This window comes from Microtus oregoni, unplaced genomic scaffold (assembly GCF_018167655.1).
Source record: "Microtus oregoni isolate MIOR12 unplaced genomic scaffold, Mior012 000018F_ref0000195, whole genome shotgun sequence".
NCBI lineage: Eukaryota > Metazoa > Chordata > Mammalia > Rodentia > Cricetidae > Microtus > Microtus oregoni.
Window position 1 is genome coordinate 24,564,668 of NW_024543077.1, and position 21,983 is coordinate 24,586,650.

Sequence of the window (21,983 nt, forward strand, 5' to 3'; positions counted from 1 at the left end):
ACAGGCTATTAAATACTGACACTTTCATATATGAATTTTGAGTAAGAAGCGTCAGTTGATCCAAACTGCTTTTCATTTGAATTTGTATGTCTTCATTTCTACAGTAAGAGAGATGATACTTACTTTAATGGGGTTCTTGTGATGCTACAGAAAAAAAAATTATGTTTACAATATCAAGTCAATCCAAATACACACTTGCCCTGCCTCCTCTTCCTTCTGGCCAGGCACAAATGTTTACACATGGTTTCTGAGATTAGAAGAATAACCCACAGCCAATGAAGAGTCTTCAAAGGCATCTTAACTCAAGTGCCAAGTGTCAGAAAACCTTATTGCTCAGCACAGGTATGTGGAGAATACATTATTCCGCTTTGGTAGATGAGATACAGATAGCATGGGAACAGGAAGTATGACTAAGGTCAGAGTGCCATTTTTTGGGAAGCCTTGCTAATTAGCATTTATAACTGAAGGGAGTCATAGTGATGTGGCAAATATAATGATACGCAATGTTTTATAAAATATAAGCTATAAAATATTACACTATTTGTAATAGTGAAAGCTATTTTATTGCCTGCCTCATAAAATAAGCATTCAAAAATGAAAATTTTTACAAGAATGTTTGCATGCCATAAATCAGGCAGAAGATTTACAAAGCTAATCAGGATATAATTCAGCATACTGAATTGCCTTTTAGCAACAAATTTAGCTCAAGTTTCCAGGAACGAAAATTTTAAAGCATTTCTGGTTCAATCATTTTCTACCTCTGCAAAAATCAGCCTGGCAGAATGTAAATGGGATACACTCTGCATTTTGTCTGATATAGGCTCAGAAAATAAGCTGTCATTTAATAACTCTGTGACATGGAAGCAGAAGGGGAGACAGGGAGAGAAAGGGACCAGAGAAAGAAAGAAGGGGGGTGGAGATAAAAGAGGAGGTTTGAGGCAAATATGACCAAGGTACATTATATACTTGCAGTAGTGTTTATGAAACCATCACTATGTACAATTAATATATGTTGATAATTAATCATTATCATTTAATATCCTTGTATCCTGAACTAAACCTGGGTCTTCTGCAGAAGCAGAAGGTGTTTGAGGCTACATAACCATCGCTCTAGCCCCTGGACCTTTGTTTTTGTAATATCTATGAACCTCGGTGTTTTCTTCTGTCCAATGGGCATATCAATTACTTCATATTAAAACTTTGAATAATAGCCAATATTAGGGAAAACAGAGAACAAACTGAAATACAGAAGAAATTCAATAAAGGGGTATTGACACACTACAATATATCACTGGATTCCTAAGAAGCGACTTAGTTTCAATTTTTATAAAACTTGTCTGTTCTTTTTCTTTCTCTTTCTCATTTAACCACTTTACACACTCTCTGCAAAATATAAACATGGAGCCCTACCCATTAGATTTATAAAGTTCAGCAAGCACATTACAATATTTAAGCCTTGGCCCTTATGCCTTGCCACTCATTCTGGCTAGAGGATATTTTCTGCTTCAGCACCTAAATGTGTAATGACAGATTAATATATCATGAAATTCCACCAAGGTGCAATGGCCTTTGGGGAGGAATAAAGATTACATGTGTAGCACATCATTCAACACCGTCTGTACTATCATTATCTATGGCCCGATTTCATGGCGTTGTGCCCTTTGTAGATAGATTATAGTGACTCCACATTCCACAGAAGAGCTTATGGCAAGGTAAGACAGTAAGGGGTCATTTAAATGAATTAAGCAACATTAGAAGAGAAGACCAAAATGGTCCAGTTTTACTAATAATAGATTTTAAACTTTGAATCCCTCTTCACTTATTTATAATTCCTTATTGAAAAATTTAAAAATACACATTGATATCAATAACCTTTTATTTCAAGTAAAAACTTGACTGGAAGACATTTATAGACACACTGTTCAATTTAAGAAGCACGCAACAGGCTTGGTTAATCAATGTCTTTGAAACTCTAAGAAGTATATATAACAAAACTGTATAGGTATAGTAACAATATATCTTTATTTTGAATGCCAAAGGTAGTCATGAATTAACTTTGTAGGCAATGTGTCTTAGTTTTATATTGCTGTGCTAAAATATCATGACTGAAAACAACTTTGAGGGCAAAGGGTATATTTCATGTTACCTTATATGTCTATCATATGGAAGCCAGGGCAGGAACTCAAGGCAGGGACCTGGAGGTAGGTAGCAAAGCAGAAGCCATAGAGAGATACTACTTACTGGCTTGTTCCCCACAGTTTGTTTAAGCTTACTTTCTTTGACTATCTAGGACTACTTGCCCAGGGGTGGCACTATCCCTAACTCTGTACCCTGAGCCTTCACACATGAATCACTAACTTAAAAATGTATACAGCCATTCCTATACAAAATCTTCTCATTTGAAGATTTTTCTCAATTGAGAGTTCCTCTTCCCAAATGCTCTAGCTTGTGGTGAGTTGACATAAAACTAGCCAGCACACATTCCAATATTCTAAACATCCTTGCAGCGATCAATGCTACATATACTACATGCTCAGGAAAGGTGCTTGTGCCTCACCTAGCTTCTGGCCTGCCAAGGACAGAATGTCTTGAACCAAGTACCAGGACTTGCATGGTCAGGCAGACCTAGATTAAAATGCTGATTCACCCATTTAACTAGATCCATGTTTCCTGTTGTTTTTCTCATTCCTGCAGAACTCATCCCTGAGATCACGGTGAGCACTATTCTCCTCTAGACTTTCACAACTAGACACCACTAAGAACAGGTCAGCCAGCATGAAGGCCAACGGTGAGATGGCATGGGTGAACTTCCTAGGGATCCAAGACACTGGAGGACTCCACATCTCTTAGATGGTGCTTTCAGCTGTTCTTACCAGAAGCTAGCAGAAGTGAGGAAGAAGAGTTCAAGTGCCACACAGGGTGCCAATCGGTGAGAACAAAGCAAACGCTACTCCAGAGGCAGAGAATCCTGCCAGGAAGTTGCTCCAGAAGGAAAAGTGGGTAGAAGAGCAGCCAACAGCACTGGGGAGCCAGAGAAACACTCTGTAGTTGAGAGAGTAGGTAAACTAAACAGCAAGCAAAAACCCTCTGGATGAAGGCGGGGAGACCACCTGAGCCTGGAAATAAGAAAAGGAGGCAGACTTAGGAACAAGACGTCGTATCCCCAAATCTTTTAACACACTGTCGGTCTAATCATGCAGATACTTAGCACAGAACATTTGACCTCTATCACTTCAGGTTGCCATGCGGACATCTTTCCATCGGAAAGGACTGTGAAATACTGTATGTTGGAGAAATCTAATGTTCAAGGCAAATGAAATACTACATGTTGAGAAGAGAACAGACATTTAAAATAATCTATAATCTAGACCAACCCTAAACACAAAGGATCTCAAGAATATCTTGAGGTCTATGTGAGACTAACGGCAGTCACAGCAACTGAAAAATAATATCCATAAATTGCACCTAACCCGACTTTAACCACATATATACTGGAAACCCTACAGCAAATGCTTAAGGGGAGGCATGATTACTCCTAGGTCTTAAAACTCTTTATCGCAATCTCTTACTGGATTATATTGTGTGTCTAATATTTGATAGCATAAAAATCATAAGGCTTAATGAGATCAAAAAGAACATCAAACAATGGAAAGACAACACCCACAAAAGATACTCTCAGTAGACCAAAACCAATCCACAGAAGCAGACTCGATTGTGACGCTGACGTTGGAGCTAACTCACAGAAAATTTAAAATAACTAATAATTAGTATACTGAAGGATCAGGAAGGAAAAGTGAAAGCTTGCAAAACCAGATTGGGAAGTGCAGAAGGAAGGAACAAGCAGGTAAGGATCAAATGAAAATTCTACAATTTTTATGAAAAAAATTAAAAAGGATCAAGGATTCTTTAATATGTTCATTTGCAGACTCAACACTGAGAAAGAAAGACACACTAGCAGAAACAAATGATAAAAATAAGGAAGGAAAAGTGTGGAGTGAGGACACCAGAGGGCATCCAAGACTACTGGGGAAAAGACCCAATCATTTCCCACTGCAACTGAAATCCCTAGAGGAGACCAGGTTAAAGGACAGAACACAGATTTGAAAAATAGCTAAGGTCTTCCCAAAATTAAAGACACACACTAAACATCATGTTCAAAGGACTCAGGGACAGCCTTGTAGAATAAAATGCAAACAGAAGATGCTCTCACAGCAGCTGTCCTGGTCTTCGGGCTCTTAAGAGTCTTTCCACTCTTTCTTCCATGTTTCCTGAACCTTAGGTGTAGGGGTTTGTTGCAGAAGCATCATCTGGCTTGTGTTGCATTGGCATCATTTGGGTTGTGTTGTGGATGCAATATCTGGGTTGTACTGTAGATGCACATCTGTGACATGTTGTAGATGCATCAACTGTGACATGTTTGTAGATGCATCATCTGTGACATGTTGTAGATGCATCAACTGTGACATGTTTGTAGATGCATCATCTGTGACATGTTATAGATGTACCATCATCTGGGTTGTGCATTTGTGACATGTTGTAGATGCATCATCTGTGACATGTTGGAGATGCATCATCTGTGACATGTTGTAGATGCATCAACTGTGACATGTTTGTAGATGTACCATCATCTGTGACGTGTTGTAGATGCATCATCTGTGACATGTTGTAGATGCATCATCTGTGACATGTTGTAGATGCATCAACTGTGACATGTTTGTAGATGTACCATCATCTGTGACGTGTTGTAGATGCATCATCTGTGACATGTTGTAGATGCATCATCTGTGACATGTTGTAGATGCATCATCTGTGACATGTTGTAGATGCATCAACTGTGACATGTTTGTAGATGCATCATCTGTGACATGTTGTAGATGCATCATCTGTGATAAGTTGTAGATGTACCATCATCTGGGTTGTGCTGTAGATGTACATCTGTGACATGTTGTAGATGCATCATCTGGGTTGTGCTGTAGATGCACATCTGTGACATGTTGTAGATGCAACATCTGGGTTGTATTATAGATGCATCATCTGGGTTGTATTATAGATGCATCATCTGGGTTGTGCTGTAGATGCATTATCTGGGTTGTATTATAGATGTATCAACTGGGTCGTGTTGTAGATGTTTCATTTGGCTTGTGTTGTAGATGCATCATTTACTACAATTTATGGTCAGTTGTAGTAAAGAGAAAAAAAGAAATTTCACAAATAAAATCCAGTTGAGTGTACTATATTCAACTGCTGAAAATACAAGGCAAAGAGAGAACCATGAAGGCACTTATAGAAAAAGATAACGTACATGCACAAGGATAAGGGACAATTGCACCAGACTTATAGACATGAGACAATGGAGAAGTGGAAAATTATAAGCCAGAAGTCTATATCTGGTGAAAATGTCTTCTGAAAATTCAAAAATAAGTATTTCTCAATAAAAAATTTAGAGAGCCCACTGACATCAAAAAATAATAAGGGAATTTTTCAGGGAGAAAAAACATGACAAAACACGGAACTTGAACCTATGCAAAAAAATAAATGATGAGAAAATGGAATCCATGAAGGTCCTGCTTGGTTTATCTATCAACAAGCTCGAGTTATCTGGGAAAAGAAACTCCAATTGAGAAAATGCCTTCGTCAAACGGCCTGTCGATAAACTTGTGGCACATTTTCTTGATTGCTTATTAATGTCAGAGTGTCCAGCTCACCAGGAGCAGTGCTATTTTTGTGTATGTGGTCCTGGATTCTTTAAGAAAGCAAGCTGAGCAAACCTTGGGGACAAGCCAGTAAGCAGGGTTCCTTCATGGCCTTGGTACCAGCAGTTCCTGCATCTAGGTTCCTGTCTTAAATTCCTAGCCTGGCTTCCCTCAGGGACAGGAGTGTGACCTGAGAGTTGTAAGATCAAAGAAAGCCTTTCCATTCAGTTACTTTGATCATGAGTTTAATCATGGCAACAAAATCCTACGGCAATAAAAATAATGATCTTGCAAAGCCAAACAAAAGGCTAAAATTGTGTTTATGACCTTAAACACTTCAGACACAACTCTAGCATTATATCTCAAGCAAGACTTGATTAATACATGAATGTGTGGACATGTCCCTCACTCTTTTTATGTTTGTTAAGAAAATAAATATCAAATCAAAAGGGCTTATAATACATGTTGAAATAGTTCTGAAATGACACACACTCCTCAGGGATATAAATCCAATTTGGCAATGTAATTTCATGTTTATCATCCTATAAAATGATTCATAATACCATTAAAATAAAGGTTATAAAATGATGCAATGCTATGATCATGTTTAAGGGGGAAATGTACTTTTTCTAAAATAATCCGGGAAACTGGCTTAAAGTCTAATATCTGTAGGATCACCGAAGCTTGATTTTGTCCTTGTTTGAATTTTTCTTCAGTGACCTTATTTATGATGCTCTTATGAACGCAAAACCTACATTTATTTGTCAAACACAGTAATTTTTCCGTCAATAGATTCACAATCCTTAAAATTTTATGGTTGGTTCTAAGTTATGAGTCAATTCTTTTCTGTTGAGATAAAGAGGAAAACTGTATGGAAATACACAAAATGAGAATGAAAAAAGATCAAACATTTGTGACGTAAATATTACAAAGTCCAGATACAAATCAATATAAAGCACTTATGCAGAAATACTAATGCTAGCATTAATTATTTGCATATTGGCAAGTAAGTAAAATATCCTTTCACCACCAGGTAGAACAAACACTCATTGTTTAAGGAAAAGCTAGTCTATAACTGTAAACACAGTCTGGAAGCCGCTAAAAAGTAAATGATGTGTACCTGATAAATAGGAGTATGGATGAGCCACATCTACAGAGTTAAATATATGCATATATTATGAAATCTAATTGTTTCTGGAAGAGATCTAATCTTATTAAGCACTACAATTAGTGCTGTTCTCTTCACGAAATGAGTGTTAATTTGATTTATATTTTAGTCATAAAAGAATGGTGTTTCATATTCTACCAATATACAGTACATTTTATAGCTCAAACCTAAAAAAAATTCATGAAATTGAGTTTTGCTACCATCAAATGCGATCCACTAGTTCTGCTGAAAGCAATAAATATTTACTTCCAGTGCTATTTGCTCCCTCACCTGGAAAATGGATTAATCAAAGGATGTCCTTCTAAAGCTTCACAGAGAACTGCATGTGGCTCATCAGAAAATAAATAATGAAAACTTGAGAAGCAAAAACTCTGTAGTCATACTAAGGTGACAAACAATGCTCAATTAATCTACCGAGTATGAAATTCATCTGTTGTTAAATTTTTGTTACATTACTCTGAGAAAACTTGCCAACTAACTGCAAGGAATTTTGCAGCAAATTAAATTAATGATCCCCGAAATATTGTTGATTATAATTTTCAACTTTTTACAACCATTATAAATTATCAGACAAAAATTTTCAAATTTATGTTGATAAAAATTTCATAAATCTATTTCAATATATTTTTTAATTCATATATATTTATTCCAACTTTTGTCATTCAGAGAGTGAGTCCACAGAAGGACTCTCTTCTAATGTAGTATATAACCATGAGACAACGGTTTCAATTTCATTCCTTCTTAGAGTCTTAAAGGTTCCAATCCAAAGATATACCCAAGAAGGTGGTACATGAACAGGATCCTGACGGTATGAGAAGAATGGGTCAGATGTGGTCAGGCTCAACACCGTACTACTGTCTAGGAGTGTGGAAGCTGACTTTACTGGGTGTTTGATGGATCTAAAGCAATGTGGTAGGATCTTTGTCGGTCAAACATTTAAACAGCCTTCATCTGCTGTCTGACTGTTCTTGATGTAATAAGCAACCGTCTGACTGTTCTTGATGTAATAACAACCATGCTGACAATGTGCTAGGGGCCCAAATCCTAGGATCCTAAATTTCTTACCCAAGTTTGGACAAAGCTTGAATATCAAAAGATCTTTTCCAAAATTAATATCTTCTGTTATGACTGTGATGCCATTTTTTGGTTCAAGAATGAAAAAAAATATGTTAATGTATGTTTGTAAAATGTCCCTCCAATGAGAAGATAGAAGATGACCACTGAGACTAAAGGAATGTAGTGATATTCCATTTGTATTTTAATAAATAAAGCTTGCCTGAAGGTCAGAGAGTACAACAGCTGCCCTGGTCAGCCTTACAGATCAGGCAGTGGTGGTGCACACCTTTAATCCCAGCACTAGAGAGGAATATAAAACGGGAGTAGACAGCTCTCACTCACAGTCTCATTCTGAGATTCCTGGAAGCAGAATCGCCATTTCAGACTGAGGTGGAGGTAAGAGCCAGTGACTGGCTGCTTTGTTTTTCTGACCTTCAGGTTGAACCCCAATACTGTCTCTGGGTTTCTATTAATCGTGCTACAAAGAAATGTTAATATTCTGAAGGTTAAAAATGGTCATTTATATTGCCTTCTCTTCAAATAGAGTTTTGTTGTTCAAACCATCTGGGGATGCCTTCCAACTGTGACCACATACTCAGCCAACTTTTCCCAGTGGGAATCTTATTTACTTCACTGCATATCAGAAAATGTGGAGTTATCATAAATTACAATAGAAAAAAAAGAATGGTTTGCTTAAATATTTTTAAATATTAAGAATGGTATTTTCTTTTTAATGTTTGCAGAAAGGAGGAAGGTACAAACATTGATGATGGTGAAACTCATTAAGTTTGCATCTCGTTACTCATTGACTTACACAAAACCAATGCATTGCTAGATTCCTTGAGCTACGTGCACAGAGTGTTCACTACTGTGTTTGTTCTATTGGCAGAGACTGCCTTTAAATCTAAAACATAGTTGCTATCATTTTTTTTTACTTCAAAGCATCTCTAATATCCAGTATATATCAGACTCTGTACAAAATCCCAGAGAAATCAAACGGCTATGAACGTTACAGCGGGCTGAAGTTTGACGGGTACTCTTTAACGGGTTCACTGTTATCTCTGCGAGTTCAAAGTCGACAAAAAAGTACTTGAAAACCATCAAAATACTAAGTTTTTGGAAAATGTTCCACAAATGATCACCAGAAGAGCTTAGCTGACTCATAGACTGAAATAACACACTGCAGATTAGCTTTTGAAATCCAATTATAACACTGTTTATTCTGGCCGCCCCACACTGAAGTTGGACGCAAGTGACTAACTGGTGCTGAGCTGCAGCAAGGTGTCAGATCCACTTCCCAGGGTCTGGCTTCACTGTCCAATGTGACAGGGCGCACTGAATACAGCCTCACTAACGGAATGCAGCCTCTCCAGAGATACTAGTTGGCCTGTTCAGAGACAGACAGACAGACATACTGCATTGCTTTCAAAAATGACAAAAAAAATTGATTTCATTTTCATCAGACTGCTTTTCTTAAATTTAACATACAATAATTGTAGAAATGTACGGTGTGAAATGTAGTGCTGACTCAAGTCAGGGGAATTACCGTATCTACAGGGGCTGCAAGGACTTAACATTTCCTTGTGGTAAAATACGCCAAATCCTCTCCCTGTACGCTTTGCAAATCACAGGTCACTGATATCTGCATTACCCTCCTGCGCTATTCGCCACCAACACTTCCTTCCTCTGTGTGTAGCTTTGCAGCCGATGCCCAACCTCCCATCACCACCGTGACTCAATGCTCTTCTCCCCAAAGCCCCATTCTACTACTTTCAACTTCTCTGAGGTGAAGTCTTCAAGACTTCACATGAGTAAGACCTCACAGGACTTGCCCTACCGTGCCTGACTTCTTTTACTTAATGTCAGGTCCTCTCCGTGTTCATACAGCTGTCACAGGGGACAACAGCTACGTTTTGCTGCTGAAGCAGAATTGTGTGTATCATGTTTTCGTAATACATTACCTTGTGAATAACCCCACAATAAACACAAGCATGCAGCTCTCTGTTTACTGAGATATTGGCATCTGCTTTGGGGAAACACAGAGTAACTGGGATTGCTGGGCACTATGGTAGTTTTGTTCTTAACATATTGAAAGATTTCCACATTTTTTAATGTCTACGTTAATTTTCCCAGACATGTTTGGATTTATACACACCTACATCTACGGAGCATCATCTAGAGGTTAGGCATTGTGCCAGAGACTGATGACATGGGAGTGATAGATCAAACATGACCATGACCTTCACAGAACACAAACAAGACAGAATGAATAGAGGAGAGGAAGCATCAGTGTCTTGCTCCGTGGGAAATCTAGCAAAACTATATAAAGGTTTCATGGCTGATCCCATAAAGACCCTATTAGTAGTCTTCTGATGCCACCTAATTGGATCAGTCTTTTCTCCTGCCATAACAGCAAATCTCTACATCACGGACACTGGATAGCTTCCTCAGAGCCCCACCTGCTTAGTCATGCACACGAACTATGTATTTTTTTCCCACAAGGTAGATGGGGCCAAAGTCCCTTCCAGTTTCAATCAATAGCAAAATGACTTTCCTAGGAAGCTGCAAAGACAAAAGATAGAAAATCTTCTAGAAGAGCGTCTGCTGAGTGTCTTGCTATGGCACAGAACTATGGGACTAAGCCTGTCCTTCAAGCACCAGAGTTACTGATTCGGTCTCATGGTCCTGTTTCCCACAATCCTATCCTCATGTTCTCAGGGCATGTAAGAAATCAGTCGGGCTTGGTCTGAGGCCACCAAGGAGAAGACATTCTCTGTTATAGAGGTCTTTCCAATGTAGTTTTGATAAGCGATCTGGAAGCCCTGTCTTTTTCACATTCTGTGTGCAAAATGCAGAAAGCTCTTTTGAAATGTCAGCTGCATTATTTTTTTTCTGGTTTACTATGTTCTGCTCATGCCCTTGTACCAAGAAATAGATTTATTCATTTAGGAGAACTGTTGTGTTCACACAGGATTTCAAGAGGAGGAACGATGCATGAGGCGGACTTTAAAAAGCAAGAGTGCTGGGAATGACCAGGTGTGGTGAGAAGCTGGCAATCCCAACATTCCGGAAGCTGAGGCATGAATACTGTGAGTTTGAGGCTATCCTGGGCTCAACAGTGAGACCTTATCTCAAAGGAGAAGGAAAAGAAAGACTGCTAAATCTGAAGCCAGACTCCATAAGTCTGCAGCATCACCCTCCTCATTCCACAAGCTTCTTCTGAAGTGATCTTCAACAATTCAGTGCCTTGGTACCCATATCTATAAGCAAGGGATAACGAACATTATTCCATCTCTGCTTACTATGAGACTAAAACGGTCATAAACACAATGCAGTTATTGAGGCATCACCTACCTAGAACAAAACAGGACCTCAGTAAATGAGAAACATTATTAACTTACCATTTTCCTTTTGCTAATGACTTATCTCCTCAGTTGGATATGAAATCATGTAAAATTGATCAAATGAGATGGGGCACCTTATAGAATAGAACAGTGGTCAGGATAGAGACAAATAGCAATGAAAGAGGAACTATATCGAGTTTAGTAATAAACACAAGAAATTAATAACAAATGAACATTGAGATAAGATTATGAAATTTGGGGCTGGAGAGATGGCTCAGTGGATAAGAGCGTTGCCTGCTCTTCCAAAGGTCCTGAGTTCAATTCCCAGCAACCACTTGGTGGCTCACAACCATCTGTAATGGGGTCTGGTGCCCTCTTCTGGCCTGCAGGCATACAACAGACAGAATATTGTATACATAATAAATAAATATTAAAAAAAGATTATGAAATTTTGATGTTGGGGTGTTGGAGGTTTTACACTAGTAAAAACTGAATTATTTATCACACCACATTTTGTACTTTGCTGTTTGCTAGGAGTGCTGTATGGGATTGGAATGAAAATCAGGTGAGAAAGTTTCCTTTTTATCGTCTTGTAAACATAAGAACAAGGTGAGCCACAGACACAGCCGGAGATTAATTAACCAAATGGAGCAGAGACTGCTCTCCGAGCTGGGGATATCATATTGGGCAAAACCACATGCAGAGGAAATGAAGAATAAATGGGGACAGAGGAACAAGCAGATGGGTTAATTCCACCTTGGGAGAAGGCTGACCATGGAGGTGAGGGGAATTAGGCAATGAAGGATGGGATCCAGAGGGGCACTGTGAGAGCAGGGAATGCGAACATCAAATCTCGACACTCAGACTCCAGCAGCATAAATTAAATGGGTGTTGGGAAAATCCATATTACCTCAGACCTTCTGTTGGGCTTCAGAGAGGAAGCAGGGAAACCTGGGTTGGTAAACGCCTCTTCGGGGACCATTCATAATTTGCCTTGGCTACTCCCAATGCTCACAGCTTAAAGCTGAGATGCTGCCTTTTGTTGCCATGAAGAGAACAGTTAACTAGTGGGAGCAGGTGGGTCTGCATTCAGTCTGGCTTCAGAGAGAAAACCAAACAAACGAAACAAAAACAGCAACAAAACCCCAGCAGCTACTTTCATCCACTGCTTTGAGATGCTCCAGCCAGGCACAGGTTTGAGTTGCTGGAGGGGAAGGACTGATCCCCAAGTGGATATTAAAATCAGCTGGTTCCCAAGCCCTATCCCCCACAATAACTGATCGTTGACAGCCTGATGTCTTTATTGGAATGGTAATGTCTGAAGTGACCCCATTATGTCAGTGCTCCGTATCTCTTCGCAACATAGCATCATGAGAGAAAATGATCTTTATTGCCTAGCTTCAATGTGAAATAATCAGATTGGTGATCACTGGAAGATATGGTCATTAAATTTTAATTTGTGGGTACTTATTGGGTTTTAATTAAAACATATTTTGCTTGTCCAAATTTTCTCATCTATCCTCACAAACAAGTTGATTTTTTAATTTAATTCATTTTTTTATGTACTCATTTATTTATTTGGTGATGTTGAGGCTCAAACCCTGGGCCTTGAGCAAGCCAGGCAAGCACCCCAGCACTTAGCCAAACCTCCAACTTTAGGAATGTATTTTTAAAGGAAAGCTGCCTTCTTTGTATCACTGAAGAGTGAGAACAGCTTCTGAGATTTGTTTCAACTTCACCCCGTATTAAAATGGGAAGGTGACCTAGGTGTAGCAGCACCCACTGGGGCAGCAAACACACCTGTAACACCTATGACACATCGTTAGCATCATAGCATGTCTGTCGGCCAGACAGAGCCACGGCGCTTCCCAGCCAGCCCCATGAAACACCAGTTAACTGTGAAACTCTCGCAACCGTCCTAGGAGTTGCAGCATTGTCGTTTCTGTCAACCTTCTTCGCATAGTCCATCTAGGTCACTATGATTTCATCCTGAGTCATTTGTCCAGACACGTGGGTCATTTCCATCTCTGTATTCTCTTCTAGAATGGATCAAAATGGCAGGGGAAAAAAAATCAATAGCTACGCATAAACTGAATGTCATTTAATTAATTCAAGATTATCATTAAATATTGATAAGCGTGGGCCTGGAGAGATGGCTCAGAGGTTAAGAGCATTGCCTGCTCTTCCAAAGGTCCTGAGTTCATTTCCCAGCAACCACATGGTGGCTCACAGCCGTCTGTAATGGGGTCTGGTGCCCTCTTCTGTCCTGCAGGCATACACACAGACAGAACATTGTATACATAATAAATAAATAAATATAAAAAAAATATTGATGAGCATGAAGGTGTTATTGCCGAATTCAGCAACAACCACCACCCTGAATGTATAAAAACACCACTCCAGTTACAGAAAACGTTGGGTATTTTACATGCAGAAGCAGGTAAATGTGTTATGATTTTCTTAATTATTTTGCCTGAAGTAAATACAAAGTCCTGATTCTCATATCCTCATATAATATTATAAGTGGATGTCTTACAAAGCAATCTTAGTCCCTAAATCACAATTTAAAAAAAAAAAAGAAACAACACTTGAAGGCCAGCGCTGGCCCCCAAGATTGGCAAAGATTAAGAAAGCTGAAGACACTCAGTGTTAGCATGAACATAGAACACAAGGGACTCATACCTATATATACTCTTCAGAGTTGAAATTGGCGAAATCAATTTATGAAACATGTAGTCACATGTCTCCACATTCCAGCCTCCTACACATGTAGTCATGAGACATGTAAAAGAATGTATGTGGCAACATGTTCGTTAGTGGGAAAAATAAAGGAAAAAAGGGAACTCCCAAACCAAATATACAAACATAAGAGATGAGATGGACTGCATTGTGGATCTTAAGCTTCTATAGGGAGACCACTCAAATACACTCACGTGTGCACCACCACACATTGATATCAAAGCAGACTATTAAAGGAGGAAAGCAAGTTTCAAGAGTATATGTTGATATTTTAAGAGAGTTCAAACATAAGCAGCACCTATGAATGAAGAAAACAGCAAGAAAAATACAAAATATTTGGAGAGTGACAGTAGAGCTTAGGAGAGATCTTCATGTCCTTGAGAGGGGCCTGAGGTTTCAGTGTCAAACACCCCTGGGCCTTGCTCACGGTTCGTGATGCGCTATCTGCAGACGGATCCTATGTTTACGGATTTGTTGAGGTTCTGTGATTCCCATCACTAGTATACGTGGGCTTGTTCAAATGTTTTCAAATGTATCATGTAAGTGACGAAGGTGAGCATTTGTGCAGGCTGCTTTCCAGAGAACCTAAGTCTGACTCCCAGCACCCACATTAGCTGGCTCACAACCACCCGTGACACCAGTTCCAGGAGAGCTGTTGCCCTCTTCTGGCCTCCATGGACATCCACATATATGTGTTCCTTCCGTAAATCAAGACAACAAAATAAAAATAAAAAATATAAAAAAAGGTATCAGATTCTCTTTTCATGATTTCGAACTATCTCCTAAATATTAATGTTTCTAGCCATAGACAAATGGTACCCACAGTCTTAATCAGAGAAGCTTCTCATTGCGATGAACAGTGGTGACGACTGAAGACTCGGTCAGGAACAGGACATTTTGTACCCCCGCCCCTTCTGAGATTCAGGGAACATCACAGAAGAAGGAAGAGGAAATATGGCGCCATGTTGTGAGCCTGGAACAGCCAGGAGTATGAGATTCCACATGTTGTGAACCTGGCACAGAAAGGCTTAAGAGATGCCACATGTTGTGAGCCTGGCACAACCAATGCAGTCACGAGCTCACAGCCACAGCGACTACATCCGATCAACAGTCATTCCTGGATTCTGAGGGCTCTTGGGGCCCTACTCCTCCCTGTGGAACTATTGGCAGTGACGGATTCTGGAGAGGGTCAATCACTCCCTTCAGCTGTATACTCAATAAAAGTTTCCAAATTCATGGTCACAATGACAATTCTGGTTAAACTTCATGAATTACAGAAGGGGCTTTGGGGGGTAATAGGAATGGGAGGGGGATTAACAAAAGGGGTGGGTTATAATAAGCAGAATACACTTTTCATTTTTAATGCTATTTCCTGTTTTTGTGTCGTTTATGATGTGTTGGAAGAATGCATGAACCACAGCACATGTGTGATAGTCAGAGGACAACTTTGTGAAGTGTTAGCTCTCTCCTTCAATTTTTTTTTATTTGAATCACTGCTTGGCCAATCACTTAAGTGTATTGCTAGCTAGCTCTTACCTCTAGAATTAACCCATTTCCAGTATTTTATATTTTACCATGAGGCTCATGGCCTACCGGCAAGGTTCCAGCATATCTGTCTCTGGCTGCAGCTCCATGGCTTCTCTCTCGACTCCACCCTCTTTCTCACAGCATTCAGTTTAGTTTTCCCCACCTAGTTCTGTTCTGCCCTGCTCTGCTATAGGCTCAAAGCAGTTTCTTTATTAGCCAATTCTCCTTCCAATTTTAGGTGGGTTCCAGGATCAAACTGCAGTCATCAGCTGGTACAGAAAGCGCTTTGTCCACTGAGACATCCAGCTGGCCCCAAAACACAGAGAATACATTCTATATATGTCTCAATTTGCCAAAGAACCCAATTAATAAGATGGCTTTTAAGACCTCTGGGAAGGACTCAGTGAGGTTTCGACTTCAGATTCCTCACAGTATGACCTATTCACTGTGCAGGGACTCTGCCCATATGGGAGAATCATATGGGAGAATCGGATTATAGTAACTGTTAGGCCTGTGAATCAATATTTATTGGAGTCTGTTGACAGCTATTATGAATTAGCATCTACTGTACTGTTTTTTTTTTCATCTGACTTCATTATTTGCAGCTTGCATACTTAAATTAAACAATTCTGTAGGGAGGAAATGATTTTTATATGAACTTTATTCAAATAATGCTTTGCGAATAGAATTCTTGCTGGAAAAGGGCAAGGAAGAACATACAAGTCAGAACTGTCTCCTACTAGATGAAATGTTGCCTTGGCTTAAAGGAGGCAAGCACATGAATAAATCTTTAAAACCACCATAGCTTTTGTCTTGGATCAACAGCATTCTGCTTTAAGCAACGTAATGTCAGTCAGTGAGCAGCTCTGTTTTCTGGATTTGCTCATTTAGCCTGTGAGATCCTACTGTTAACAACGGAGACACTCTGCATTGTAAACAAATTTCATAATGTGTTTTCTTATTATCTTTGTGTAGGAAACAACCTACTGCATAAAACAACATTTGTACCTATGAACACTTCTGTTTTCTTAGAATAGCAATTCTGTCATTTATAGCTGACAGCGGTGCTCAATAATGTAGCCCCTTGGACCCAAGTTATTCCTATGTTAAGTACAAAGTGAAATATTTAGACTTATCACATAATTCTCTAATTGTGTAGAAACAACTTTTATTTTGTATCCATTTTTAAAGCTTGATCAATGTTGCCTCGATGTCCCACACTCTATCCTACCATAGAGATTTCCACACTACTTACCACTACCATGTTTATAACACAAGGAAAGGGAACTAAGCTAGAGATCCATCAACAGATGAATGGATAATGAAAATGTGATAAATACACAAAAGGGAGCAATATTCAGATGTAAAGAAAATGATTTACTCAGAAAACATATTAAGTGAGATGACCTAAATCTCACAAGTTGTCCCTCATATGTGGATCCTAAACTATAACGTATCCATGTGTATATGTAAACAAACGTATGTGTAGGTGTACTGTAACGTTTGGAGAAGGGACCTAGAAAGGGCAACAGTCAATGTAAGAAAGGGCGGAATGCAGGCAAAAGGGCTGCAGAGTATCACAAGAACACATAAAGCTTGTTCTTCTAGTTTCAAAGCTGTCCATTTCTCTTTTGTGGCAGGTAAGTGATTAAGACAGTCAATGTTCAGTACAGAGTTTGGACGGAGCCACATATGTGTTTGAGTGGCTTCCTGAATCTAGCTGCACAGTGTTTTTATTTGTAGGATCATCACAACATCACAATAAATTTTAAAATTTTATTTTAGCCGGGCAGTGGTGGCACACACCTTTAATCCCAGCACTTGGGAGGCAGAGGCAGGAGGATCTCTGTGAGTTTGAGACCAGCCTGGTCTACAAGAGCTAGTTCCAGGACAGTCTCTAAAGCTACAGAGAACTCTAACTCGAAAAAAAACGAAAAAACAAAGAAGAAGAGGAGGAGGAGGAGGAGGAGGAGGAGGAGGAGGAGGAGGAGGAAGAAGAAGAAGAAGAAGAAGAAGAAGAAGAAGAAGAGAAGGACTAGGAGGAGGAGGAGGAAGAATTATTTAAATAACTTTTTTTCAGGGTGTGTGTGTGTGTATGTGCATTCAGTGTACCCACACCTGTATGCCACATATAGGCAAGAGTTTTTGGAGTTCAGAAGAGAGTGTCAAATCTTCTTTTGGAGCTTCTATTGCAGACCGCTGAGAGAACCTGAGGTGGTGCTGAGGATGGATTTAGGTCCTCTGAAGGAGCAGTCAGCACTCTTAACTCCTCATACGTCTCACCAGCCCACCTTTACAGGAATTTCTGAGGCGCAAAAGTAAAGTCATAATTTATAAGGGATATGAGGATCAAATCTTTGGAAAATTATGCTGGACACAGCAGTGACAGGACGAAAATGTTACACTACATCAAATGAGAACATGCTACAGTCAGAGATCAATAACTGGAAGCTATTTCCTTCACTTAAATCATAGAACCACAACATGTTACTATTAAAAATGACCTCAATAAATAAATAACTTTATCTACTATCAGTACTTAATACTTGCTAAATTAATAATATTTCCCACTTCTAGTAATGGATTTCATTAGAAAAATTATCTAGGACCTGGGAACCGTCTCAGAATTTAAAAACACTAGCCACTAAACGTGACTACCTGAGTTCAGTCCCCCAGACCCTCATGGTGAAATGAGAAAACTGAATAGCAAAAGGTGTCCTCTGACCTCTAATCATGCATCATGGCAATGGTAGACACACGCACATGCACACAAAGTAAATAAATATACAAATAAATTGATTAAAATTCAAAAGTTAACAATAGACCCAATTTAAGGGAGGGTCAGGCAGGAGAGCAGAGGAAAAGTGAAGGAGAGAGATGGGGTGACAGAACTCCATCAACTTGAGCAACGCCAAGAGTTTTAAGGCCGCAAAACTGCATTCCACTGAATCATAGGAAAATCCCAATACCGTGCACACTACGAACTCCAAGCCTTATCTCATAGATCACAGAAGGTAAGACAACAAATGATTCGATTTGGGAGCCTGAATAAACTTCTCAAAGTGATTTATAGAAAATAACTCCAAACAGATCAGAGGAGGATGAAACCGAGAGGGGAGTGCTAAGGTTCTCCCGAATATGTGGGGCGATAAGGACATTGAAGGCATCCAGTAGGCTCGGAATTTCTGAGACACAGAAAGCTAATTTGAGAGAAAGCAGGCATTAGGTCAATAAAATTTGATGAGGTGACATGAAGTAAAGGTTTTCTCTCTTCTGCTTCTGGCTTGAGAAACTGTAAAAAAATATATATAATGGGTAAGAAATAGAAACTGATGGGGAAGGACAGAGGCAGAGAGCAAGGAAGGAGATATCTTGATTGATGGAGCCATTATGGGGCTAGAAAGAAACCTGGCACTAGAGAAATTCCTAAGAATCCGCACGGATGACCCCAGTTAAGACCCTAAGCAGTAGTGGAGAGGGTGCCTGAACTTGCCTTGCCCTGTAGTCAGAATGATGAGTGTCTTAAATGTCACCATAGAACCTTCATCCAGCAACTGATGGAAACAGAGGCAGAGATCCATAGTGGAGCACTGGGTTAAGTCCCCAAAGTCCAGTCAAAGAGTGGGAAGGATGAGAATATGAGCAAAGATGTCAAGACCATGATGGGTTCACCCACTGAAACAGCTTACCTGAGATCTTGGGAGCCCACCAACTCCAGCCGGACAGGAAAGGAATCAGCATAGGACCAAACTAGACGCTATGAATGTGGGTGACAGTTATATGGCTGGGGCAGACTGCGGGGCCACTGGCATGGCACCAGGATCTATCCCTAATGCTTGTACTGGCTTTTTGGAACTCATTCTGTTTGGAGGGCTACCTTGCTTAATCAACTAACTGCCTTGGTCCTACCTCAAAGCAATGTGCTAGACTTTGTTGATTCCCCAGGGAAGCCTTATCATCTCCGAGGAGTGGATGCAGGGTGGGGTGGGGGGAAGGTGGCGGAACAGGAGGAAGGGAAGAAGTGAGAAATAGAAACCACAGCCATGTTGAACGCTGGCAGAAAATCCTCAATAGTGAAAATAATACAGTAGAGCAACGTGAAAAGCAAAGAAATATGAGGCACGAAAGGTAATTTCTAGACCCCGAGAAAATAATTTAAAAGGGAGAAGAGAGGGGTAGATTGAGATGGGTTAGTGAAAATGGAAATGGAAGAGGCAGCAACATCCAATCAGAGTTCAATCGTCATATCAAGGAAGACGGAATATTCATGTAAAATTACCATGATTTAGTAGCATCCGTAACTTGACTTGGAAAAGAGATGTCTGTGCATCTCAGTGCAGATGCTCCAGATGTTCTAAAACTCCTAACTCTTTAATCACAGTAATAAAACCATTCTGCCAAAAGGTTACGCTGGAGAGATGGAAACCGCGCGGGTCCTGAATTCTTTCTCTCGTTTTCCTCTCCCAATACAAGAGAAGCCAAAACTGAAAGCTAGCAATGAGTCACAAGCACAGACTGTGAGCTGAGACCACGATAAGTGAGGGCAGTCTGGGTTCACATCCGGAGCTTGTAAGCTCCAAATGGGTAGACGTGTATGTGCTTGCCACACATTTTACAAGTGCTGAAGTTTAGAAAAAGGCAGAATATAAGGATAAGTAACCAGAATGGCAATTACCCATGCTTAAATTATACAAGAGGCCTTTGGTAGTAAGAGAAAAAGTTGAAACTCTGAGAAACTTGTGTGGGAGTCCGGAAAGATGGTAATCTATCCAGAAAGCAAACGTAAAACTAGGAAGGGTCTCTTGCTGTAACCAGTGGTCTTTATTTTCCCCTCTCTTTTGATGATACATATTCTCAACCATGAGGCCAGCAGACAGAGGTATACAAAAATAAGGACCTCATTGGAGATAAGAACCTAAAAGCTAGTGGTTCTGACACCTTGAGGTATAGGGTAATTACCCGGTGAACTGTTAAAACATTGACTTCTGGGGCCTGCCCTTGGCATCTGACCTGTAGCCTGAGGAGCTGTTCTCCTATATCCTCCTGGATGACATACGATGCTCGTATGGGGACTACAGTGGGAATCACCACTCTGAGTCCTTGTGAGTCCTTGGCTCCTATCCATGGATGCTGGCTAGAATAACTTAAACAGCTTTGAAGAAAACAAAAACCCTTATGGCTAAGCCAACAGACTGGGAATGTATGCTGATAGCTCCATTTTTAGACATTTCCTGGATAACTCACTATGTTAACATGGCTCACAATTACTAATGCATATGGACATAAGTGTAAGTAGTAAATGATGAAGTTCTTTCTGGATTCAGTGAGCCCTCTCCCTGAAAGCACGCTGAGTTTTCTCTTTAAACTGATGGGTTATATTCAGCTATGGTTCTGATAACAGTGATGTCACGGTTTTTACGAAAACTCTGAAGTCATATTATTGTGTCTGTGAGTTGATAAATGGTGCATTTAGATGTTAAGAAAGAGCATATTACCGGCCCCAGGAAGCTTGTTTTAGACACATAATGTTAGGAAGGTGATGAGCTCCACATAAATTGACTTAAAAGGCCATGGGAAGATCCATGATCCTACCCTACCTTTAATAGTTCCTTGATGCCCAAACCAACACCTGTGATGAATCTGTCTGCTCGGCTGAATGAGATCTTCAGGACACCCACAGTTCCCTATATAACCCTTCATTTCACTGCTACTGATGTTAGAACTCTTATTCTATCTTTCTGACAACGGTAAAGGTCACGGAAACAGGGATGGAATCATTTCCAAAAGTCAATTTCCAGTGCTTGTAAGCATAATCACAAAACTCGGGCTTAAAATCAACATCTCATGATCAACTTCTTCAACCAACAATCATTTAAAACACATACAGCTGTTATCATAAGCAAGAAAGTTAGACCAGCTTCCTGTCGCAGCCGCCATCAGAGAGGAGCAGCCATGGCCCTGCGCTACCCCATGGCCGTGGGCCTCAACAAGGGCCACAAGGTGACGAAGAACGTAAGCCAGCCGAGGCACAGCCGGCGGCGCGGGCGCCTCACAAAGCACACCAAGTTCGTGCGGGACATGATCCGGGAGGTGTGCGGCTTTGCGCCCTACGAGTGGCGCGCCATGGAGCTGCTCAAGGTGTCCAAGGACAAGCGTGCGCTCAAGTTCATCAAGAAGCGGGTGGGCACGCACACATGCGCCAAGAGGAAGCGGGAGGAGCTGAGCAACGTGCTGGCCGCCATGAGGAAGGCGGCGGCCAAGAAGGACTGATCCCCTCCCTGTTCTCAATAAACGTTGCTGTGGCGAAAAAGAAAGAAAGAAAGAAAGAAAGAAAGAAAGAAAGAAAGAAAGAAAGAAAGAAAGAAAGTTAGACCATCAAGCTGTCACCTCATAGCCACTCTTTGAATAATCATTATGGGTAAGTATTTGACAAATCCTAAAAATATGTACACTAGA

The 21,983-nt window shown here is 40.1% G+C and overlaps 2 protein-coding genes across 7 annotated transcripts in view; one reads left to right on the forward strand and one right to left on the reverse strand.

The window, feature by feature from the left end:
- Nucleotides 1-21,983, reverse strand: part of LOC121458699 (disks large-associated protein 1) — a 798,580-nt gene that overhangs the window by 754,485 nt on the left and 22,112 nt on the right. The gene's annotated exons all lie outside the window — the stretch shown is intronic.
- LOC121458701 (60S ribosomal protein L36-like) lies at nucleotides 21,448-21,797 on the forward strand. Its single transcript, XM_041667986.1, has one exon. The coding sequence runs from the start codon at nucleotides 21,480-21,482 to the stop codon at nucleotides 21,795-21,797; it is 318 nt and encodes a 105-aa protein (XP_041523920.1). The 5' UTR covers nucleotides 21,448-21,479.

Excerpts from the sequence above, each read along its gene's own strand:
- LOC121458701 (XM_041667986.1), top strand. The coding sequence starts at position 21,480 with ATGGCCCTGCGCTACCCCATGGCCGTGGGCCTCAACAAGGGCCACAAG.